A 26359-nucleotide genomic window follows, 5' to 3' on the forward strand; every position below is an offset into this window, starting at 1 on the left:
GACGCCACAAGGTGAATGCTTTTCTTACTTCCCATGGACAGTGTTGGAAACAGCAGCCCGGGGAGACTAGGTGAGCTGGACACTAGGGTGCCCCCAGATCTCCCTTTTTGGAACTTTGGGTGTAGCCAAACCAACACCTTTGCATACCCTGCCTTTTTCATAACTGTGAGCAAAGCAACAAATCTGTAGGTGCAAATAAATTTAACCGTGAATATTTTTATTTATTTTTAAAAAATGTTTATTGGAGTCTAGTTGCTTTACAATATTGTGTTTCTACTGTACAGCAAAGTGAATCAGCAATATGTATGTATACCTATATCCCCTCCTTTTTGGATTTCCTTCCCATGTAGCTCATTGCAGTGTGAATATTTTTAAGGTTAACAAAAAATGCTATGGTTGTAGAAACTAAGGAAACTAGAGAACCAAATGTAACTTGGTAAATTTGCTTCTTAACTACAAACATTTTTTTTCTTAACTGCAATATCTTAGGTATATGAAAATGTGTGTTTCTTGGTTTTGTGAGCATTGAGGATTTAAAAACAGTGAAAAAGCCTTAGTGGCCATTTCTTCTCCCTGTTCAGCAATTATCTACTATGGTACATACAATAAAAAATAAAAGAGTATTATCCTCAAGCTAGACTTAGGCAGGTCAGCCACAGGTTGAGTTCTAAACCTATCGCCTTTAACATAGACACACATGGACACACGTGACCCCCTTCCAAATCCCCACATACCAGTAGAGAGAACCATCTTCCAGTTTTCCACTCTTGAGGGTTTCATTTCTAACACGTGTGCTTGCTTTCTGATTCTGTTCCATTCCATTCTGAATTCTTGCTGGGATATAAAAGGTGCTGTGTTGGGTGGTAACAATGAGGTTGCCATCAGATACCCTTGTGTTCATTTCATGGTGATATCTCACCTAACAGTAATTCAAAGATATCGCCGTCCTGCTCACTGAATGGTAATGCAGCTGTGTTTGTGAACGCTCAAAGTTCGTGCAGTCTGCAGGGTTCTTCTGCAGCCAATAAATTCTATCTTAGCCAATTTGCATGAACATTAAAAAAGCACCAGAGGGAATTTTTTCAGACCTAGATGGTTCCTGGAGCACCTAGGTTCGAAATGTAAAGTCCTTCCTTTAAAAATAGTCAGTGAACGAGTTGCTTATAGACCTGGAGTCTGTCATACAGAATGAAGTAAGTCAGAAGGAGAAAAACAAATACCGTATGCTAACACATATATATGGAATCTAAGAAAAAATAATGTCATGAAGAGATTAGTGGTAGGACTGGAATAAAACAAAGACTTACTAGAGCATGGACTTGAGGATATGGGGAGGGGGAAGGGTAAGCTGTGACGATGTGAGAGAGTGGCAGGGACATATACACACTACCAAATGTAAATTAGATAGCTAGTGGGAAGCTGCCGCATAGCACAGTGAGATCACCTCTGTGCTTCGTGACCACCTAGAGGGGTGGGATAGGGAGGGTGGGAGGGAGGGTGACGCAAGAGGGAAGAGATATGGGAACATATGTATATGTGTAAATGATTCACTTTGTTGTAAAGGAGAAGCTAACACACTATTGTAAAACAGTTATACTCCAATAAAGATGTTTAAAAAAAAAAAAAGAAAAGAAATTATGGTCCAGCGTGGAGGAAAGGCTGGGTAAATGATTGACTGTGTGAATGTACGCCTTTCTCTGAATGAATCCACACATTAACTTCAAATCGTTCCCCTGACCTGTGCTGTCCGTGTCACTAGTAATCAAATTTAGCTGGTAAGAGTCATTTGTCCTACATAGAATATAATGAGTACATTTAGCAAGAGATTCTTAAAGTCACTTGTGGTAATGTAACTGAGATTGGGGAAAAAAAAAAAAAGTAAGTGCCTTGATTTCTTTCTGCAATTTCTATTTTTTATTCTTTTAATTGAAGTATAGTTGATTTACAGTGTTGTGTTAGTTTCTGGTATACAGCAAGGTGATTCAGGTATACATATATATACATATCCTTTTTCATATTTACAGAATATTGAATATAGTTCCCTGAGCTCTACAGTAGGACCTTGTTGTTTATCCTTTTTATGTGTAGTAGTGTGTATCTGTGAATCTCAAACTCCAAGTGCCTTGATTAAACCATATTGTGACCATGAAAAAAAAAAAAAAAAAGTCAGTGAGAATAGCCGAAGTGGATCACAAGCTTATCCCATTGGCCTGTTTGTTAACTCTATGGATAAAAGAGTAATACATCATCCAGCTTTTTGCAGCGCATATAACATAGAATGCACGTGTTAGGGATGTTCGTGGTGTCATATGCAAAGGGGGCACCATGATCACATATTATGGGGAAATTCAGAGTTAAACAAGCTGAATGGGTTTCCTTTTGTAAATCACCAAGAGGTAGATGCTTCACACAGGTTCCCAAACCTTTTATTCCAGAAACAATCCGGGACCAGGGTTTCACTAAACACACTTTAGAAGTGCTGTAATTTTCAAATGTTCTACCAGAATATCATTGCTTGCTAGCATGTAGAGCTAAAGCTAAAAATACGTTGTTCTAAAGACATTGTGGACTTCCAATTTATTATGATAAGTTCTAAGAAATTACATTTCCCCTTGTTGCTTGATGGCATTTTCTTTAAAATGTTTTCTTGCAACCACAATTTTGGAAAAGTAAACTTGTTTATCTCATATGTTTTTTTTTTTTCATTTTCTGCTTCTATATTTTATTTTATCTAAGTGATGTTTTCTATACAGTGATTATACAATCACCTCTAAAGTAATATATTGTTTTTCTTCCTTTTTTTATACTTGGCCATTTTGCTTTATTTTTTCCTTCCATTAGTGCAATGGAGACGCATAAAGGCATAAGGAATTTTAAAATATGCTCTTATTTTTTTTAAGTAATATACCAAACACATAGTAAACAGTGTACATGATCATCTGAAAAATCAAATAAAGCATGAATAAAACTTTCTACTATCCAGACACAGGAATATATCCCCCCAAAAGCCCAAATGATTCTGGAGTTCCATGCTGAAGCTATACGGATACAAAGCCTCAGCAGCTGTATCTCTGCCCGAGTTCCATAGTGATGACCGGCCCTCTTTTCTCCCTTGTGCAGTGTTTTTCTTCAGTATTTGGACAAACTGGGATATGGCAGTTCTAACTCTTTGCTTTCGTCCTTGAAAGCCTTTGCCTGGTTGATTTGCAGTTATTTATCTTTTAACATCGGGTAATTCGTTTTTTATTAAAAATCTATTACAGATTTCAAATTCTATTGCTGTTCCCTGTGATAGAACAGCGTGCTAGGGCTGATCACCTGGGAAAAGCGTGGAGCCCCCGTCTCAGCCCAGGATGTGCAGGTACCAAGCTGCTGCCCACTGGCTGCTGGGCGCCAGCCCCAAAGTCAGTGAACAGCACGGTCGTTTCAGAAGCTTGCTATGAGCCCTGACAGCCTTACATCCCCGCTGGCTAAAGCAGATTTAGAAAACATTTTTTACTTAACATATTTATTTAGTAACTCTTACAGGAATAGAATTCAAAAAATTACAGTACTGTTTTTAAGTTTTATTCCACCACTGGCGCATCCTCATGGAATTTTACCCTTTGAAGGAGCTTTAGAGATCCCCCAGTTCAGGGTTCTCAGGCTTTCGTGTGCAGCTGCCTCACCGGAATTGCTGTTAAAACCCAGAATGGGGCTTCCCTGGTGGCGCAGTGGTTGAGAGTCCGCCTGCCGATGCAGGGGACACGGGTTCGTGCCCCGGTCCGGGAAGATCCCACAGGCCGCGGAGCGGCTGGGCCCGTGAGCCATGGCCGCTGCGCCTGCGCGTCCGGAGCCTGTGCTCCGCAACGGGAGAGACCACAACAGTGAGAGGCCCGCGTACCGCAAAAAAAAAACAAACAAACAAACAAAAAAAACAGAATGGCACTCCTGGCCCAGAGTTTCTGATTCAGCAGGTCTGGGGTGCAGACTGAGAATTTGCATTTTCAGCTCCCAGGTGATGCTGATGTTGCTGGTCCCTGGGCCCCACATTGAGAACCACTGTGGTAGAAAGGCCGTTCTTGCAGCCCTCTCCAGAGGACCTGAACATTCCTGGAGCTGGCCTGCAGCCCAAACCCTGCAGAGCTATCAGAGAGGGGCGGAGGGAAATCGGGATTTCTCCAGGCCTTGGAGCAGCACGGTGGACCTCAGTGTCTACCAGGGGTATTCGTCAGGGGAGGCTAACTCCCTAACACACGTCCCTGAAACCACTGTGGCTTAACTGCCCATCAGGGACCGTACTTTTAAAACCACTGACCTAGTTCAACTTTCTCATTTTCCAGACAAAGAAATGGAGCAGGGGCAGGGCAAGAGCCACGCCCACTTAGCAGCTGACTCAGGGAGAGAAGCCGGCTGCCCTGGCTTTCAGGAATTTCACATTCTCTCCTCCGTCACTGGTTTACCTAGTTTCTGCCTATACATGCATATCCAGGCTTTTCTCAGTACTTAACCAGTATTGCCAAGAACATTTTAAACAAATTTTTCTCTGTGCTGCTTGGGTAGATTGGTTTCTTCAGTTAGTGATGTCTTGCTCTTTTCTCCCTAAATGTGGAAAATTCCGACACAGCCTTGCTTTTGCTCTTGGTGAGACTAAGCTTTATGTTTTTCAACCTACGTTCAGTTTTATTAATGGCAACTTCCCAAGTGATCTCTACAACAACTTTTTATATTTTCTTCGCTTACGGATCCTACAGGTAGTGGTTCTACTGTTAGCTTAATGTTTTTAGAACAACCTATAACCAATATATTTGGGGAACACAGAAGGATTTTATTTACCTCGGAGCATTCTGGTCATGTTTTTTTGCTTTCTCTTTCTTGTACTTACCTTTCCCTTTCTACAGAGTCATATTTTCTCTAATAATTTGGACCATTTGTTTTTCCTAATGGCAAAGTTCTCTTCCGGGCACTGAGGCTGCAGCACATCTGACATGGGTGTGGAGCTGTACTCTGTACCCCTGTACTCTTGACAGTAAAGGAGCCATCATAAATGCTTAAGGATGCCACTTAAAGATGGATGTGGCATGACCAGAAATGCATTGTCTTCTCCCTATAGTGGAATCAAATGGTTAATTTGATCCCACTCTAAATTCAAGAAAGTAGAAGTTTGAAAGGTTACACACCAACAGTAAATAGGTTGATTTCTGCTGGTCCTTGGGAGAAAATAATGCATGACCCAAATGTAGTATTGTTTTGTGGGAAGAATAGCAGATCTTCTGACTAGCTTTCTTCTACAATAGCTGTTCAGTGAATAAATTTTATGAGGCAAGCAAACCATTATACATAAAAATAAAATTCAGTAACAGCTTAGACAAGGCTCTACACTGCCCATGCGTGAATAAATCCAAGATATTATGTGTAACATTTGTTACAAGCATATTTTAATAACCAATGTGTTTATTGGGATGGAAGAAAGAGGAGGCGTATGTTTTGTTCTGTATAAGTGATAGATTGAACTAGTTTGGACTTTTAAAAAGTTTCTTGAGTTTCAATGGTAAAATTAATATCTATAGAAAATACACATATGCAGGAGTAAAATAGCCCCGAAGTAAATAAAAAACTTCCATCTTCTCTGGGCAGATTCTCAGAGACTTCAAATCTTGTCATAAACGAATGCAACCCTTATAATTAATGTATAAAATTAAAGTTTTTTGTTTGTTTTGTTTTGTTTTGTTTTTAATTGGTGTATAGTTGCTTCACAATGTTGTGCCAGTTTCTGCTGGACAGTGAAGCGCCTCAGCCATACGTATACACATGTCCCCAGTTTACAAGGTCACAGCTCAATCTTCACACGTGTACCCAGCCATGGCTATGACGGTTGGATACATAGATACAATTTATCACTTATAATCCATCTTTGTAATTTTTGGTAACAGAGAACATCCCTTATTTTAAAAGATGATGGCGCTTTCTTTTTATCATTGAAAATTCAGTTGTTGGTTTTTGTTTTGTTGGGTTTTTTTGGTCAGTCATCAGTTGTTTAGATTTCCCTTTATATAAAATAAACGAAAATATTTTGTGATTTAATGACTATCAATCAGTGTCGCTTCCCTAGCTACGAAGCTGTTAAGGCTATCTCCATTATATTGCAAAAAGATGGGACTATTTAGGTGCTTTTCAGGAGATTCTCCATTCCATATGAACACATGCATGCCATTCATACATGTGCTTCCTAATTTCTATTTTCCTACCTTCTTTCTCTGCCTTCAGAACCCATCTCAGAATTTTCCCAGCCCCATCGGCTGCCCTAGCTCTGGCCATTCCAAACACACCAGGCATTCTGATGTTCCCGTAATTTTGTACGTATTCTTTCTTCGGCTCTAACTGCCCTTCTTCTCCTTGTCTGCTTCGTTGATCTGCCTCCTGGCAGTTATTCTGTGACGCTTCCCTCACATGCCTCTCTTCCCCTAGTGAGCTAGCCCCTTCCCCAGTGTTCCCCCTGGTCACCGATCACACTGCTACCCCAACGCTTGTGGCTCGTTTTACGCTTTACTGAGACATAATTTACATACCACATTATATTAGTATCAAGCGTACAACAAAATGACTTGACATTTGTGTGGATTGGGAAATGGTCACTACAGTAAGTCCAGTGAACATCCACCCCCACACTTAGTTAGAAATCTTTTTTCTCGTGATGAGGACTTTTAAGATCTACTCTTTCATCAACTTGAGAATACCCAATACAGTATTATTAACTGTAGTCCCCATGCTGTACGTTACTTCTCCATGACATACATTTCATTACTGGGCATTTGTACCTCTTGACCCCCTTCATCCATTTAGCCTACCCCCCACCTCTGGCGACCACCAGTCTGTTCTCTGTATCTGTGAGCTTGGGCCGTTGGCGTTGCTGCTGTTCACGTATAAGTGGCATCACACAGTGTTTGTCTTTCTCTGTGTGACTCACGTCACTTGGCGTAATGCCCTGCGGTCCATCCATGTTGTGCAAATGGCAAAATTTTATTCCTTTTTATGGCTGAATAGTATTCCATTTTATATATAATGATATGTAATGTATATTTATATGTACACCACATTTTCTTTATGCATCCATTAATGGATACTTAGGTTGCTTCCTTGTCTTGCCTATTGTAAATAATGCTGCGGTGAACGGGGGGGGGGGGCGCAGATATATTTGCAAGTTCGTGTTTTTGTTTTCTTCAAATAAAGATACAGAAGTGGAATTGCTGGATCATAGGGTAGCTCTATTTTTAATTCTTTGAGGACCTTCCATACTGTATCCCATAGTAGCTGCACCAATTTCCATTCCCCCCAACAGTGCATGACCCCTTTTCTTTACATCCTCACCAACACCTACTTCTTGTCTGTTTGATGATAGTCATTCTAACAGGTGTGAGGTAATCTCTGATTGTGATTTGGATTTGCACCACTGGCTCTTAATTTATCTATCTACAGACCTGTCTTCCCACACCCTGGAAGCTCTATGGAGGAGAGACATATAGTCAGTGGTCAGTGTTTGTTGAATCAATGGATAGCAAACTAGTCTGTATTCCAAGTGCAAAGTTACTCCAAGCCACACCCCTTCTCCCACTGAAGGGCAGCCCCTGGTCTTTGCCTCCTGATCTTCTCTGCCTCCAGGCTGACCCACCCCCCCACCCTAGTCCAGATCAGTCACCAGCGTGACCTTCTAAACCTCAGATCTGATCGTGTCCCTTCACCCTCCCGTACAGAATGAAGGTGACACACCAACTGCATCTGGGCTCCGGGCACCCCTTTCTTACAGCACTGGCTACACGGGGTGGAAATCAGCAATTCATCAATTAGGGAGCACATCAAGGCAAAAGACTCTTGCCTTGTTCACCTCGGTATCCCTGGGGCCTGGCTCAGCGCCTGCCCCATGTTTATGGGGAAGTATCTGATGAACAGAATTGTCCTGAGGCTCCGCAGGGCAGACCATGCCTTGTCTTTCTTTGAGTGCCTCACACTTTCTTGTCTTTCTTCGGCCCTCAAGAGCACCTATTTTCCCTGCAGGGGCTCAACCAGTGTTGGGGAGTAATTTAAGTAAATTAGACGTGGGCCGGGCAAGAGTGTGCCCTGCTTTCCTGTAGCTAGAAACTGGAATAATACCAATTGCTGTACCAGGGAAGCAATTTATTCTTTAAAAAAATTAGCCTTTTTTCTTTCATCACAGGAGTGCTCCCAATCACTTATTTAAACTGGGTGATAGAATAAAAGATACAGAAAGAGTAATTTTGAAATATCAACAAATTCACCTAACTAATGTGCCATGACAATAGGCAATTGGTGAGAGGAGCGCTAGTGTATGTAAGTAGGAAAATAGCATGAAACTCAATAAAAAGATAGATTTTCAGGTTATTAAATGCAGGACTAGACAGAAAAGGAAATGAGATGTGTAAGCTGGTGGTAATACAGTATTGGCCTGCATATAACTTAGATAAAATCTGATTTAGTGTTGGTGAGTTTCCATAATACTGACCTCTCTGCTTCCAAATCAAATGTACTGGGGTAAGTTAAACACTAGTTTTTCCCCCTCAACGCTGGGCAATTTTATCAGTAAATTTAAAAATAAGAAAGAAATGCCTCCTGTCGGAGAGCTTTCTAATAGTTTGCAGCCAATCACAGTGTGCTGGCCAGACTTATTTCCTTCCCCTCCCTCAAGGGGTCCCTGTTCCCTCAGTGCAGATCTCATCAATCATCCTGCAGAACCTGGACCCGGGCCCTCTGCAGAATCCACCTCTCTCTCCAGTGTCCTTCTAGAACACTCTCCAGGGCATCCACATGTGCTCATAGTCTCCCCTCTGTTCACCTGCATTGATGTGCAGGGTTTGCAAAGCCATCTGAATAGAACCTCACTTTTGACACTGCCCCCAGTGACCTCTGGGAACCACAGACCATGTAAATGCCCAAGTGGTCGACACCTCCTGAAGTCCCACCACAGTGAGGCTGCACAAAGGGAGAGCATGCCCCTCCTGTCACACTCTGCCACCTAGCCTCAGAGGGACACATGGATCCATCCTTATCTGGGGAAAACAGCCCTTTCTGCTCCTGCCTGTGCAGCTTCTGCAGGAGCTTTGCTCTAGTCCATGGGGCTGGGCTGGGGATGCAAACCCCATAGCCCAACTCCATCTCCACCAACACAGCCCAAGGATTAAAAAAATAAATAAAAGCCCTCATTCACTGCCTCCTTATGCTTCAGCTCCCAAATAACGTCAAACCTGGAGCCCTAAGCCCTCCACGCAGCCCCATCCCCACTCGATTCTCGTCATGCAATTTCCAGGGATGCTTTTGGTCCAAGAGGTCCAGGGAAGAGCCTTCATCCTTAGATGCTGCCATTGTTTTTATATCCTGGGATAGTCTCAGAATTCCTTGGGGGAGTCTTCCTGGGCAGCTGAGAGGAATGCTGTAAGTGCAGGCGCTGACTCACACGAGGAACTGACCCGTCAGGGATTATTCACGAACCCTCAGGACTGAGTCACCCATATTCAAGGCTCTGGCCAGTCAGTCCAACGGGTGTGAGAGACTCTAAAGTGTGGTGCAGTGTTTTTAAAAAGATGAGGTTAGACACATCTCCTCCAAATTTTTCACTCTTTTCTGTAAATTGAAGGGTCCAACTCCCACCAAGATCCCAGTCAGGCCTAGATATCTTTGACTCACTCCTTCCTATGTTCATTCAGTCCATGTTGACTGAGGGCCTGCTGGGTGCCTGGTGTTGTTGAAGAGCTGAAGATACAGCAGTGAACCAAAATCTGTATTCTAGAGAGAGGGATGAAGAGAATACACAAATGACTAATGTAATATTAGACTCTACAAGTGCTGTGAAATACGTGAGAAAACTAGATGGAGAGTGAAAGGGAATTACTTTAAACTTTATATTACAGAAAATTGCAAGCACATGTAAAAGTAGAAAAAATAGCATAATGAACCGTATATATCTACCACCTAGGTTCTACAGTGATCAACACCAGATCCTCCTCTATATCCCCACCTCTTCTCCCCACTGCGCAGATTATTTCAGAATGAATCCCCGACATCGTATCATTTCCTTGTACATGTTTTGGCATGAATCTTTAAAAGAAAGGGAGTGCTTTTTAGATAAAGTAGTCAAGAAAGGTGTCTATGGAGGTGACCTGGGGGAAGAGAGGTGTGAATGAGAAAGGGCTGCAGATGTAGAAACAGCAAGTGCAAACACCCCAGGGTAGTTGAGGATCTGCAAAAAGCCCCATTGTGACTCCCCTCAAGGGAGTGAGGGGCAGAGGGGACACAAACCTAAACAATAGTATGACCAGAAGTTCCTGGAAGGAATAAAAATTATTATAGCAAAATTTGCATAGTGCTTACCGTATGCCAGGAACTCTTCTAGTATTTTGCGTATATTAGCTCATGTATTTTTCACAGCATCCCCATCACGTCATTACTCCTATTATTATCCCCAGTTTACGAACACTGAAAAAACTGAGACACAGAAAGTGTTTTAGTCCTTTCAGGCTGCTATAACAAAACACCACAGACTGGGTGGCTTAATAAACCAAAAATTTATTTCTCACAGTTCTGGAGGCTGGGAAGTCCAAGATCAAGGCACCAGCATGGTTGAGTTCTGTTGAGAGCCCTCTCCTGATTCACAGTGCTTTCTCACTGTGTCCTCCTGTGGTGAAAGGGGCTAAAGATCTCTACGGGATCTCTTTTCTTAAGGGCACTAATCCCATTCGTGAGGGCTCCACCCCTGTGACTTAAGCACCTCCCAAAGGCCCCATCTCCTAATACCATCATCTTTGGGGGTTAAGATTTCAACATATGAATTAGAGGGAGGGGGTGCACAAACATTCAGACCTTAGCAGAAAGGTACAGCAAGTTACTGGCAGCTTCATGATTGGAACCCAGGCAATGTAGTTCCAGAATGCAAGCTCTTAATCCTTACACTGTGCTGCTCCCCTTTCCCTTTTCAGATAGAATGGTTCATTCACTGCCAGTCACATTTCTGTGCACCTCTGAGCGAGCACAGGGGAGACAGAGGCAGACTCAGCGATGCCCTCCCGGGCCTCTTTGAACCCACCACCTCTTCTCTCACTGACCCCACCCCAGACTGCCACCCCCTCCAGGTCTGGATACTGCTCCCTGGACAGCTCATCTTTTCCTACCTCCCATCTCTTCCTACCAGATTTCTTTCCCTCTTTGACTATAAGCCCCTGGAGGGTAGGGAACATGTCACTCTGTCATTCACACCATCTCTCTCACACTGTGCCCAAAACATAGTGGGTCCTGAATAAATGTTTGCAGGGTTAAGACTTTAATGAGTGAAAGGGAGTGACATTTGCTTTGTAGCCATAATTGTTCAAGTTCCACCCAGATCCCCTGGAATCCTTCTTTTCCTGTAAGTTGCTCCCGTCTTGGGAGGCTTTCAAAAACCAGCACGAGCAGCTCTTCTTCCAAAGACTCCACTTTGTCCCAAGAACAAAGAGCCAACAATACCCAGGGATTTGAGTCCCAAGCCTCTCCTCCACCCCACAGATGTGAACTGGGACTGTCAGGTGTTGATTGTGGACATCCAGCTTCCTTGCCTCGGGGGTGGGAACTCACACTCCAGAGCCCCTACCAGATTGGAATTCCTCCCTTCCCCCTCCATCCTGTTTCTGGGAAACTCAACCTCAGACTTTAGGTCATTTACAAAATTCCTCTGTTAGCCAGTGTAGCTGGGTGTTGATAGAAAGTTACTGGAGCATTAATAGAAAATTGCTCTACTTACAGTTGGCCACAAAATTAAAATAAATTAAATATAATTCATTTTGAGACTAGACTGAAATCAATGTGACTTTACATTGAAGACTCGAAGGTATTTTAGGACGTTGCAGTATCTGAGAGTCATCACGGCACATCTCATGCACTCCAGTCTGAGACGTCTCAGCCATGGAAATGGGGACTTTGGGTTGGTAGAGAGTTGGATGGGCAGCATGTAGCACGTTGCCATCTCTCCAGGGAAGTGGGCAGAGAGCAAGCAGCAAAGCTTGACTCAATATTAAAGCTCACAAAACCGAGACTTCTCCGGAGGTCCAGCAGTTAAGACTCCGCCATCCCAGTGCAGGGGGCACAGGTTCGAGCCCTGGTCGAGGAACTAAGATCCTGCATGCCGTGTAGTGTGCCCGAAAATAAACATTAAAATTAAAAAGTAAAATACAACTCACAAAACTGATTTCTGTGATGGGGGTTTCATAACACATAATAATCATGAGACCAAAGGGAAAAAAACCTGGTAGGATAAAACACACATCGGGTGGGTCATTGAGATGAATATGGCCGCCCTTCCAGAATTTGTCTACCGGTATTTCCTTGACCTTTAAGAGTAGTCTTGAGGGTAAGAAGTGGAAATACCGATTTGGTTAAAAGAGTCCCAAGGAACCAAGAAACACCGTTTTGCAGTATAAGAAAAGTCAAGGACCTAGTGTATGGAAATGAAGAGCCACATTTGCCCTCCTGTTTCTAGGCAGCCACTGCAAGTCATTTCAGACCTTAAGTGGGGAATGAATTGTGATGAATGTGTTCATGAACGTCCTCATTTAAAAACAAATGGCACCACAGTTCCAGAGTTTTAAATTGAAAAGTTAGTAGCAAAAAGAGCTGCTCCAAAATCCATACTCTATAAAATTCACATAGCTCATGAGGAGAATGATAAAACTATAGATCATGAGCACTTATGCTCCAAAGAAAGGTTTGAGCCGGCTGCATTCATAAGGTCCTCCTGGTACAAAGACATAGACGTAGAATATAACACCATAGCCAAAGTGCTGCGTCATGCTGCCGTATTTTTGAAAATAAGATTTATACTACTAGAATAATGTAATCAGCAAACTTTCATGAACAATATTGTGACTCCTAAGGCTCAGATTCAAGAAACCTGAATTCTTTCGCAGGCTGTAGAATGTTGAGTCTTTCAGAGAAAGAGAAGACGGGCAAGATTTGGATACCCCACCACATTATCTCTGGTGACATTTATGTGATGTCACACAGATGACACCATCTAAGAGTCCTCCTTGAAGAAACTGTATCCGAGTTTATCTTTCCATCACCATTTAGGGTCCACAGATGATAAGGATGTGCATAGAGCACTATGGATTTGGGAATATGGATTTATTCTCGTTATGAGATGACTACCCAATATCCCTATCAATACGTGAATGGAGAAATCAACCAGTGCAAATCCCAAGGGAAATTTTTTTTTATGAATCTAATTCCTGCATGCCTTCACTATCAAATTAACCACTGTGGGATAGACTCATTCACCATAGTTTGACATGAGGCAGGAATTAAACTGCAAAATGGGTGTCCTTCTGGAACCCTAACAAATGTAAACTAAGCATGAGATAAAACAGACCAGAAAAAAAACAAGTCTTCTCTTGCTGTTCTGCCGCCTACCTACCCTGGCCTCAGAATCAAAACACTGCTTTCTCTATAAATTTCTCTATACGTGATCAAATATGAGAGGCCAGCAGGTGATGTCATGCTTCTTTCAGATGTCCTCCAGTCTGTAATATCTTTAAACCCCATATTTATCTTTTCAATTATACAACTCATCTCATCTAGCAATCACATTACTTAGCTAATCGCTTTCTTCAAGCTACTGTTTTAAAATAAGCAAAATAAAATTAGAGAGTACAATTTAAAGTATAAAAATGGAGACTATAGTTACTGTTTTCACATTACTTCCAGAGTAAAAAGATATTTGTGGAGGTGAGTTCTAATTCTGATAAATTAATCAGTGCGGGCTTCCCTGGTGGCGCAGTGGTTGAGAGTCCGCCTGCCGAAGCAGGGGACACGGGTTCGTGCCCCGGTCCGGGAAGATCCCACGTGCTGCGGAGCGGCTGGGCCCTTGAGCCATGGCTGAGCCTGCGCGTCCAGAGCCTGTGCTCTGCAACGGGAGAGGCCACAGCAGTGAGAGGCCCGCGTACCGCAAAATTAAAAAAAAAAAAAAGAATTAATCAGTTCATAATCCTGCTGCACAACATGAGCTGTGAGGATAATAGCTAGCACTATTTCAGAACATGATATATGCCAAGTATTATTCCAAAACTGTTTTGCATATGTTCTCATTTAATTCTCATCATAACTCTGTGAACAATGGTGCCCTCTTTACACCCATTTAACCTATGAGAGTATAAAACATGGTTTACTTAAAGTCACAAGCCAAGGCAGTCTGGTTTCAGAGCGGATGCCCTCAACTGCATGAATGGATAGACCAGGCTCTGTGAGGTTTGAAGCCTTTGCTTACCGGCACAAAACTATTTTTGTTTTATTATCCTGTTATTTTTATTCTCTAAAATTCAGGGGGCTGTCGTAAGGAATTAGTGTTTCTATTAGTAGGTTTTTAGACTATCTGAGAATTATAGAACTATAGCTATGTGACATGAGGACTCTCCCCCTGCAAATCCTGCTTTGAGAGCTACCACATTTATAAATGAGCTTGCGCCAGAGTGCAGCATGTCTTTCGAGCTGGTCTATTGCAAACACAAGTATGTAGCACGGTCAGACCTCATTTGGGCCATCCTTTGCTGGCTGGGTACATTGGCAATGAAAGAGCTGGAGGCAGACACTTGGCAGTGTCTTCAAAATATCCAGTTGGTCCTAGAACATTAACATGCTCATTATGTGCTTTTATTGTGCCTGGGCTCCCCACTGCCCAAATCTCCCCCGAGTCTCCAATCAAGAAGAAGTATTGAGAGGAGCACTGCTAATACGACATGACTGGGGGCAATACAGAGTGACATGACCCAAGGTGATGAAGAGAACACGTATGGTTTCCTGACCGTCCCTTCCCCCGTCCCTGCCACGTATCTCAATGCATATTACCTCCCTGCCTTGGCAGTCCCAGACAGAAAAGCCAAAAGATACTTAGGAAGCTGCATCCATCGACGACACCAACGGTCCATCTGAAATGCTGTCAGCTTAACAGATTGATTTGTACCTGCTCTCTGTATATACCACTCACTCCCCTGCCTTCACTTCCAACCCTGCTACCAGGGGCCATCAAGGCATCTCCCCAGAGCCCTGCAGCCTTCACAGAGGCCTAGGGATGCAAGTAAGAGAGCCATCGAGTTGGCATTTGCTTCATTAAGAGAGAAAGGCTGCAAAACCAGGAACAGATTGGATTTCAATCTAGGACCGGGATATAGAGAAAGTAAACGTTAAAAAAATAAACAAACTCTGTACATCCATGGTCGCTGAAGCAATCTTCCAAAACAGTAGAAGTGTTCCCATTCCTGGCCCCATATCACAGAGGCCCAGAGCCTGATTTGAAGTAGGTGCTTTGTTTTATATTCAGAACAACAGTTTATCCTTTATATAATGCCTGAATTTATTGCGACGACATGGGACTATTGCTGAACAACACACTAGTGTCCTGAATGTTGGGAATTCTCATCTACACTGTTGTATTGTATCCAGAGAGTAATTCCAAAATTTTCTATGTGAATTTTTGATTGACCTAGGTGTTAGGGAAATGTCTTCCAATTTTTAAAAATATTTTCTCTTCATTAAATAGGAAGCACTGTCTATCTTCTTTAGAAAGCATTCTGTAGGTCCTGATTTATATGTTTCACTCAAAATTCGTGGACAAAATTGCATATTCAACATTAAAACCAAATTGCACATAATTTAATCTTTCTTTGAGATTAAAAGCTTATGTTGAGAGCTCCCTGAAATTCAGGAATTTCATTACGATTTCAGCTCGTATTGCATGAAAAGAAATGTAAACATAGCAACCAGCACATGACCTGAGAATTGTGTACCACTGGGCAGTGTCCATCCTGGCCATTTGGGGAAGGTATTCCTCAAGTGGTTTTCTCACTTTGGAAGTGAAAGAAAAGAACACACTATAAACCTTTCACTTTAGGGAGTCAAGCCAAAAACAAGGAGAGTTTCCATTCAACATATACCATTACTTGCCTCCTATACACTGTACAAATATCCTCAGAAAACCAAGATCAAGACCAACCTGAATTTTAAATCCCATGGTGGTAATCTGGGATAAGACAGGGTTTCTCTTTAGACTGATGAATGAGAATATTTGTTTCTCCTTAAAAAGAAAATCATTATTATCTTTTAGGAGAGAAATAAAGGCAAAAGACACATAATGTAATGAGCTGAAAGTGGATTTTCATTGCTAAAAAAATGTGCTGGGTCAATGGAATTACTGTATAACTAGTGCTGTGAAATTTTGTTATAAAAGAATAAAGAAACCAATAAGATAAGGATATCACATTAATGGGGTGAGAATTATTAAATTCTTGTCCTTTTTGATATTTCCTCTGACAGTTAGTATTTCCATCCTCATCAGATGACATAAACTCTAGGCAAATTTCCAAAGGAATTAAGTAATAAAATATGTTTTGAGAGGAAAGAGGGAGGGGAAAAAGGAAAAGAAAGAAAAAGACGAGAAACAGTAAAGGGAAAGTAAAGAAGAAAGTTTAAAAAAAAAAAAAAAAAAAGAGCTTCTAGGACTTGAATTAAGTATGGCATTAATTTTTTTCTACCAAGTCTTAGTCTTGGCAGGTTTCTGCTAAATACAGGAATTTCATGGATGTGGGAACTGGTGATGGAAAATGCATTATTATACACAACAATTGCTGTACTTGAGAGGAACTATATGGGAAAAAATAACACCCTAGAATAAATACAAATGAAATTCATGTATCAAAACCATTACTGTGAAAATAGTTTAAATGTTTCTTGCATTTATATCTAGTCATTAACCTAAATGCAGATTTTAGTTCAAGCTACACTTCTGCCTCATGGTCAGAAGGCCTGAAAACCTGTGACGTGGAAAATTGGCAGGATAAAGAATATTGAATTGGCCTCCATGGAAAAACAAAATTTGGCAGCCATAACCTCCTCCTTGGACGGCTCTCTCCACCACCGGTTCCCCACCCACCCACCCGCCACTATTCCCCTGTCAAATTCCTCCCTAGCTTACTCTTGTCCCAGCAAAGAGGCCAAGGGAAGGCTGTATATACGAGCTAAAACAGCAAGCTGATGTCAACCTGACCATTCACCAGGGGACCTTTCTCCTTGACCTTGAATCCCATGGTTCAAGTGAGACCCCCCCCAAAAGTCCCAACCCTAGACTTAGCCTCTGCGAGCACAGAGGCTGGAGGTTTCTAGTTCTCCTGACTTTGGTTTCCTTCATCCTTGAAGAAGGACGTGGGGTGAGGCGTCTGCCTTACCAGATATGAAACTGCAGTTCACAAATGAAAATGATAAACTCATTTGCATAAATCCTTAAAGTCTCTTCCTTTCCTCCACCCCTACTCCCATCCTGTTTAAATCCCACATTCCGTCTGGCTGCCTCAAGCAAAGAAGACCTTTTCTCCAAGTTTTATTTAGTCTAGCAAACAAAACCCAGGGACTTCTCCAAAATTATTTCTCCACCTGGGAAGATCCTAAGGTCCCACCTCGCCCCTGGGGCCCACCTCCCTCCCTCCTGGGGCGACTCCCAAACCCAGGCTCCATTAAGCAGCCCAGTGTTGATGGAGAATATTTCCCTTCCAGCCTCATTTCCAACCTTTCCCAAACCCTACAGCTTCAGAGGGAATGTTCCCCAGGCCCTTTGCATGAGCCATTTGGAGCGATAACTTTCCCCCCACAAGTGAATGTTGTTTCCGTGTGCTGTGCGTGTCTTGGTGGTTTCACCCTGATCTTTTCTCTCTTTGCAGCTGGTTAATAATCCACTAGCAAGTCAGGCTGCAGCGGCTGCAGCAGCAGCAGCCATGGGCTCCATAGCAAGTTCACAGGCCTTTGGCAATGCCCTCTCCAGTCTGCAGGGGGTCACGGGTCAACTAGTTACTAATGCACAAGGACAGGTGAGTGGGAGATGGGAACAAGAGTGAATTTTTATGGCAGATTGAACTCGGAAAAGAAATGAACTTCTTTTGCATGACAGTGATATGTAACCGCAGCCATTCAAGGCAAACAAATAATGTTGACCAGCAACGGCAAGAAGAAGAGAAGGGTTGGAGGTGTTTCTCTACTTTAGAAGCATGATTTTTCTTCCTTCCCCTAGAATGTCTACTAAGTTTTATCTTGGTTTTATTTCTATACAATGCCTCATGTTATGACCTTAATTGAAGAAATTACTTTTCAGGATTGGGAGACTCTTTCTAAGAAAATCAGTTACATTTTACAAGTAAGATTTCCATTTTGCTTTTTTAAAAAATTTTTTCTTTTTTTGGAAACTTGGGTATTGGAGGAGACTGGTAAGTTTCCTTCCCTAATTGCTCTAAGATTTTAAAATTTGCCTTAAGAAAGCTATTTCTGGATGTATGGGGAGGTGATGGGGAGCCATTCAGGATGTCCTGTAAAGGTAAAAAAGAAAAGCTGTGAGTTAGAGTTACCCCCAAACTGCCGGTCGCCGACGTGCCCAGCCTCTTGCTGACTCTCACTAGACCTCAGCGGCCTCTTGTGTGCCGCCCCTCCCAGGAGCCTGTGCAGCCCGCCAGTGCCGGGGTCCCGGGATCCCGGGACCGCTTCCCCTTGTGTGCTTGTAGATGTACTTCAGCCTGCTAGGGCCAGTCAACCTTGCTCATGTCACCATCAGGCACATCTGTTCCCTCACACTGCTCATGTGCCCGCATCGCGGCCACCAAGATGCTGACGGGGCTTCTTGATGAAGGTGGTCCCTCTTCAAGACCCCAGTAAACCTGAAAGCTGCACGCAGAGCCAAAGAGGTTGAAGCTGATGGTGTCAGGGGTGCCCTCCTTTCAAAGGCCTGACACAGAGCCCAGCCTCGCTGGGTAGGGCACCTGGTTCTCGAATGTTGCCGTTTCTGATGATGAAACACGAGAGAGAAGGAGCTTGCAACCTTGCTGAGATTGTTCCTCCCACGGTTATTTGCCCAGCAGTGAGGTTACTCCTCTATGCTTGGCCTGCTCTGGGGGAACAGGAATTGAGGTGTCTTGAACCTTGCTTTATTTTACATAAAGAGTAAACAGAGACGCATTATAAGCTAAACCAGCTCCATCCACATCCCAGGGGGAAAAAAAAAAAAAAAAAGCTGATCTTGTTATATTTCCTGGGCGGGTGCAGGATTGTCCCATCAGAACCCCTGAGGCCTGAATGATGGAGCTTGTCAAAGAGTGGCCCCAGGTAATGAATGATCTTATCACAGGTGCACAGGACACATATTAAAGGAGGGATGTATGAACACCCTGCCCTCCATGGTCACCTTTCAATGTCGGCTTTAACCCTTGTTCCAATCCCTTTTCATCAAAGGATCATTTTATGCAGCCGGCTCTAAATGGAGGCTCTCAAGAGCCTATTAAGATTCTGGAGGGATGGGGTATTGGTGTGGAGGAAAAGTTGGTCACAATATCTATAAAGTCATACTCAGGTCAGGTCTGTCCTGGTAGCCGTTTCCTGGAGTTGTGCCCAAAATAGAACACCCTGTTTCCTTCCTGTGAGGCAGCCAACCCTTGAAATGTAAATTTTAAGAGTTCGTAGATAGACAGCATAACCGTTGATGTGTATTTCCCTCTGATTTTTCTTGTTTCCGTGTCCAAGTAAAAGGTACCGCGATGCCCCGCCTCTTGAGTATTTGTGATGAAGAAAATGCTTTATTGTTTAGAAGGAATTATTAGTTTGTTCTTCTGATGATTTAATGGCTGATCATTTTTGCCGGTTACAAATCCACCTCCTTCTCAGGGGCTAGAGTTACAGCGTCTGCTTTGTTTTCCTTGGCCAGCCCCCACCCCAGGGGCTCCCAGCCCACAAGCACCCCTAAGGAAATGGGCTCCAAAGTTGAAGCTTGATTGGCACTCTGCATAAATTAAGAGTTGATTTTAACCTTAATTTTTCTATTTTAGAAACTGTGTTATAATAGTTGATTTTATATGGTACAAAAACCTCCTAAAGTAAAGCAAACTGACAGAGAAATCTATCATGGCCACTTATAAAGTCTTGTCTGAGAGTTTCAGACAAGTCCCAGTGGCATCATGTCCCCTTCCTAGTGCAAGAAGAGACCAAGATACTTCCATTTCCCAAGTAGAGGAATTGGCCACATTGATGCAGCGCTACAGGTTTTTTTAAATCTTTGTAATATAAACACCATCATCTTCCCAGAAAAAGGTGCATGCCCTGCACCTCTTGGCACAAAGATACCTATGTGAGCCTTACAAAGTAGTCAAATTATGCCCCCCAAAAGGCAAATATTATTTGGGGTGTGTGTGTGTGTGTGTGTGTGTGTGTGTGTGTGTGTGTGTGTACTCCTTTGGCTTGTGTTAATGTGGTACAAAAGGTAAGAATACACTGGAATCAGGTTAATGCAATTGCCATGTTCAAAATACCACGTAAACTAGGATTACTTCATGCAGCCCATTTTCAATTCCTTAAAAATCTCCATGGAGCTTTCCCAGAAAAGATACAAAGAGAAAACTCTAAATATATTTAGAGATCCTTTCATTTGAGTTCTTGACATCAACTATTTTTTTTTAATTTGAAAGTTCACCTGGCAGTAGTAACATTAAAATCTAAACCTCAGTGAGAAGAGCATGTTTCACTCCACTGATAACTTGCTACCATAGGTCTGTTGATTGCAGGCAGGGGCACTGTGTTATCAGTAAGGCCCTGATCCTTGCTCCCCACTGCTAAGCTTCTCTCTGCTCCCTGGAAACTGAAGTGGGCTCACTCCGTAGTTAAGAGCCCTGACTGATTTCAGACCTGCCTGGGAGTGGGTTTAGGCTCCGCCTCTTTTTGGTCTTATGACATTAGGGCAATGACTTAACCTTCCTAAACCAGAGCCTCGTCTTCAAAACTCTAACACAACCCCTGTGAGGCAGACTGAGCTAGTGGCTCGCGCTCGGAGGGCAGGTGGTCCTAGGTCTGCCTCCTTGGCTGGGCAGATGCCCACACAGGGAGACATGCCCGGATCTCCCTTCAAGCTCTAGGGCCTTAGACTCTCAGCAAGAAATCCTACCACCTGGGACTGTAGTTTTGCTTCCTTGTCTTGGAATCTGACTACATTTCCATTTACTGGATCTCAGTAAATTTCGATATAGTTAAGGATTTTTTTTATGCTCTTTTTTTTCCAACTAGTAGTTATGAGCAAATATGGAGGAAAAACTTCAGACCTTTTATACCCTTCTAACCCTGCCATTCATTTGCAGTTAATTCAGAAGTCAGACACTGGTCCAAAGAGTGAATAATTCTAACAAAATAATACATTCTAAAGTCACAAAGCACATATCTTACCCAGGGATGTTAAAGTATTTTAAAATTATATCACACGCAGCTTCACTCTGAAGTGGGAAGGTACCAAGGGTTCTAATGGTAATTAGTGATAATGAATCTGAACATGGCGATCGCAGTGCTGGGAAGAACATTTTGGTTCTCTTCGCTCACTGAATCAGGAACTCACACGGGTGTGGAAGCTAGGCGATGGCGTGAGCGCTAGCTATAGACTCATTTGAATCCAAAGTCAGACTATTAATAACTAGTTCTGTGACCTTAGGCAAATTACCTGAGCTCTCTGAGCCTCGGTTTCATTATAAAATAAAAATAATCAAAACTAAGCCCCTAGGGCTTCCCTGGTGGCGCAGTGGTTGAGAATCCGCCTGCCGATGCAGGGGACACGGGTTCGTGCACCGGTCTGGGAGGATCCCACATAACCGCGGAGCGGCTGGGCCCGTGAGCCATGGCCGCTGGGCCTGCGCATCCGGAGCCTGTGCTCCGCAGCGGGAGAGGCCACAACAGTGAGAGGCCCGTGTACCAAAAAAAAAAAAAAAAAAAACTAAGCCCCTAGATTATGAAGATTATAGGAGATGTGTCAGGAAAAAAACCTACCGTAGCACCTGAGTACACCATCAAAGACTCAATAAATGGTTATCCAAATTATCATCATTGCCATCATCATGGTTTAGAGTCTGTCTGGTATTTTCAGGAAAGCTTTCTTTGGTTTGGATATACAGCAGAGGCAGTACAGTCTACAGGCAAAGAGAATGAGCTCTGGAACCAGGCTGCCATTCACCAGACCTTGGGCACTTGACTTACCTTCTCTGTGCCCCAATTTCTGCATCCGAAAAATGGGGATTATTATGGCACCAGCTTCTAGGCGTAAAGGGCTTAGGTCAGGGTCAGGCACATAGTCATCGTTCAATAATACCATCACTCAATAAATGGTACCTGTTATTATTCATCAAGAAGCTATGCGTTTTCAGTTTATAACTGCACCCAAACCCGCTGTGTGTGAGGAGTTTGAGAACGTGAGAATCTTAATAGTAGGACATTAATTTCCGTTAGGGAAATCTCATCCTTACCCTCGATAGTTCAGTAGGGGTGTGTGTGTGTGTGTGTGTGTGTGTGTGTGTGTGTGTGTGTGTGTGTGTGTGTGTGTGTTCCTAACACTTATTCAGTGGGTATGTTCAGGATTTGGCAAGTAGATTTACCATCGATTTGTTTAGCTATAGAATTGGCTTCCCTCGAGCCCCTGGCAATATCTCCTTGTTGGCATTATTGCAGAAAAGTAAAAGCAAATGAAATTTTATTTTAACCTGGGGCTAAAGAAAGCATTTTACATTTTAACTGAAGCTCAGAATGTTTCCTGATGAAATTAGTTCTCAACCACTGTGAAATTTTCGTAAGTGGCAGCAGGGCAAGTCAAAAACCCTCCCTTCAGTCTTTCAAGAGCCAGTCAAGTGAAAAAAAAAGAAAAAATCAACTAAACAACGTTACTCTTTTATATATAGAAAGAAGAAAAAAAATTAAAAGGACTTACCCATTCAGGTTACCCAAGAATACACACAGCGTGATATGAATAAACAATGGCTGAGCACAGCTGTCTTGGCCAGAAGGAAGGATGTGCTGTAGGGTAGGGGCTGTTTCCTAAATGACCACAAGGCCATGATTAAAGTAAAACAATCTGCTGATCCTAGCAGTAGCCTAGGCTGGAGAGGTGGATGGAGAGGTAGGACCACCACCAGTGCCAAGTGAAAGACCATTCCAATATCATAACTTTCCAAAGTGGTGAGAAATACATGTCTTAGAATGGAAGAAACTTGACGCTGACATTGGCATGTCCCTCGGAATTATAATAATAATCTCAGTAGCATCTCTAGAAGGCAATAGAGTAGCTAAGAACATAGACTTTAAAGGACACAGGTCTGATGGGAACACATTTCTAGCTCAGTGGCCTTGGATAAGTTCTAGAACTTTCCTGGGCCTCCATTTCCTCATCAGCAAAGGGGGAGTAATAAGACTTCTCACATACTTTTCTTGTGGGGTTAGACGTGATAATAGCAGAAAGAGTGCTTAGCACAGTGCCTGATAGCTCTTAAGCATTTAGTAAATTACATTAATTGATCCATAAATTAATGCCATAGCTATTTTTTTAGGATGAAGAAGCAGCAACTGACCTTGAACTCTGGCTTGCTAAAGTCACTCAACACATAATTTTAAATAGAAAGATGAGAATCGTTTAGAGAGAATCACTACAAGATGAAGGAAGATAAAGTGGTAATAAATGAAAATCTTAGCCCAAAGATTGAGATATAATGAACTTAGGTGTCCATTGAGCCCCTCTGTGGGCTTAATTAGGTCTGTCTGTGTAGGAGAACTAACAAAGCCACAGCTGCCCACATTAGTAAAACTAATTTTAAACTTTATGCAAAGGAGATCAAGTGTGGAGCTTTGACAGTGGGACTAGAACCAATGCATTAGACATATCCAGCTAAAGCCAGTTGACTGGTAATTTAGGGAGTTTCACAGGTACTCTTGTATTTCATTTTTTATAATGAAACACATTAAATGTATAGACAAAAGATAATTTTTTACATAAAAAATAGCACAAAAGACATCCTTGTTCAGCCGCCTAGATATTAACTTTTTTCCATACAAGCTTCAGTTCTTTTGCTTATTTTTACTTTATTTTATTTTTTTTAAAACATCTTTATTGGAGTATAATTGCTTTACAGTGGTGTGTTAGTTTCTGCTTTACAACAAAGTGAATCAGTTATACATATATATATGTCCCCATATCTCCTCCCTCTTGCATCTCCCCCCCACACCCTCCCTATCCCACCCCTCTAGGTGGTCACAAAGCACCGAGCTGATCTCTCTGTGCTATGCAGCTGCTTCCTACTAGCTATCTGTTTTACGTTTGGTAGCGTATATATGTCCATGCCACTCTCTCACTTTGTCACAGCTTACCCTTCCCTCTCCCCATATCCTCAAGTCCATTCCCTAGTAGGTCTGTGTCTTTATATATTCCCGTCTTACCCCTATGTTCTTCATGACCTGTTTTTTTTTTTTTAATTTAATTTTATTTTATTTTATTTTATTTATGGCCGTGCCACACAGCATAGGGGCACTTAGTTCCTCGACCAGGGATCAAACCCACAGACCCTGCAGTGGAAGCACGGAGTCTTAACCACTGGACCTCAAGGGAAGTCCCTATTGCTTATTTTTAAAAGAAATGAAACATTACTGATAACAGCTAAGACCTTAAAACACCTTCCATTCCTCTCTTTCCTTTCCCCAGGTGATTACTATGATAAAAGTGGTGATTCCTTTCGTGCAAGTTTTGCATTTTTACTACAAAATATTGATTTTTTTTAAAGCTACAAGATCATATTACAGAATACTATTTTAATACAAAAATAGAATGTGTTATTTAGCTATTTTGCATAAATAAGAATCAATTTGTTGAAAATTCAGAGTTGGTATCTAAAAATTCAGAGTTGGCATCTGTATATTTCCCCCCCGCCCCAGATACTATGAACAGAGCAATCTATGTATGTAATAAACTCAACGAATGGGTTTGGCCATATTTTCTAAACCAAAATTGAAAACGGTCCGACAAAAGATTTTATTTTCTCATATCCAATCACTATGTTGTGCACCTGGAACTTACAGTGTTGTAGGCAATTATACTTCAATTTAAAAAGAAAAAAGATTTTATTTTCTCATTGGCAAATATTATACGACGTTTTCTAAAGGTGTACAAATTCAGTCACATTAGTGAAATACATATCAACTAGCATTGTTTAATAGAATAACATTTTTTCAATCTGCTCATTCTAGAGATTGGGAAATCTATGTTTATGGGGTGAGTAACATTATACGAGTTCTACCCTGGCTTTACCCAAGTAATAAAGATGAAACAGTGACCACAATAAACCACCTCAGTCTTTCCACTAACATATCAGATTTCCCCTTTGAGCCCAGTTAAGAGCTCTATGTCCTCATTTCAGGAGAGGCCATTGCATTAAAGCAGTGTGTCCTTAAGTGTGCCCCCAAGACTCCGCGCAAAAGGGGCTTCCCGGTGAGACGCGGGGAGGAGCAGCAGCTGATGAATATGCATGAGGCCGGGCAGGGGGCCCGCCCCACCGACCGGATGCGCCCCCAAACCCCTTTAACGTTTTTAACCCCGCTTTTCCCAAACTCCCTGTCCACCCGCCATCTCGTAGAATTTACACTTTGGGAAATGCTGCAGGAGGTAACTTACACGCATCCCTGTCCACGTCTTTGAATGTGAAACAATGACTTCAGTCAAAAAGGAACCGCCTCCAAGGAAGCTTCTGCCCCGCCACGGGGGGCTTCGCGGTGATTTCTGCGCTGCTGTTTTCAGTGCACACACCTGCATTGCACGTTTGCGGAGAGAAGGGATCACACACCGCTCGGAAGAGCTCCCAGGGGCTGCAATCCGAGCACCGAGGGCAGACAGAGAAACGTGAGGCGGCCCCCAGACCCCCCGCTGCGGTGCGCTGTCTGGAGTTTTGTCACCTGCAGTGACCGGGCAGGGGTAGGGGGAAGGGGTCCTCGCAGGAGGTGGGTTTGATGGGAGGCCTTGCTTCTGCAGTGGCTCAGCTGCTGACACGCGGGACCTAGTCAGGTCTCAGAGCCGGTCAGGGCCATCAGCACAAGCGCGGCTCTGTCCCCCATTGTGACAGTGAATTGTTCAGCCCAACCTTTGCTGCTGGGCGAAAGGTAGCCCCCCTCTCCCTCTCTGGTCCCCTCTTACCGCCTGCATTTCTGAAATGAAAGGTTTAATCCCATTAGGGTCATCAGTCCAAACAGCTAGCCAGCTGAAGACGGGATATGTGTATATAGAGAGCTGAATCACTTGGCTATACAGTCGAAATTAACACAACATTGTAAAGCAACTATACTCCAATGAAAATTAATTTTTTTAAAAAAGAGCTGGAAAAATAAGTACCCTCAGAAATCTTTCTTTCTGCCCTTCCTCCCTCAGTAAAACTCAGCAGGGCAGTCTGTCCTGTACAGTTAAAGGGGTGGCAGAAACAGAATGAAAAATCCAGTTTAGGGGATTCACCTCTGAGGACTGAGCCAGAGAGAACCAAGCCAGAGA

The 26359-nt window shown here is 42.7% G+C and overlaps 1 protein-coding gene across 2 annotated transcripts in view; it reads left to right on the forward strand.

Annotated features, from left to right (window-relative positions):
• Nucleotides 1–26359, forward strand: part of POU6F2 (POU class 6 homeobox 2) — a 488808-nt gene that overhangs the window by 416929 nt on the left and 45520 nt on the right. For both annotated transcript variants that reach the window (XM_059074318.2, XM_067041700.1), the window contains exon 6: nt 17718–17864. In XM_059074318.2, coding sequence (XP_058930301.1) covers nt 17718–17864 — 147 coding nt within the window. The remainder of the gene's footprint in view (nt 1–17717; nt 17865–26359) is intronic.

The sequence above is a fragment of the Kogia breviceps genome, chromosome 9 (genome assembly GCF_026419965.1).
Source record: "Kogia breviceps isolate mKogBre1 chromosome 9, mKogBre1 haplotype 1, whole genome shotgun sequence".
Classification (NCBI taxonomy): domain Eukaryota; kingdom Metazoa; phylum Chordata; class Mammalia; order Artiodactyla; family Physeteridae; genus Kogia; species Kogia breviceps.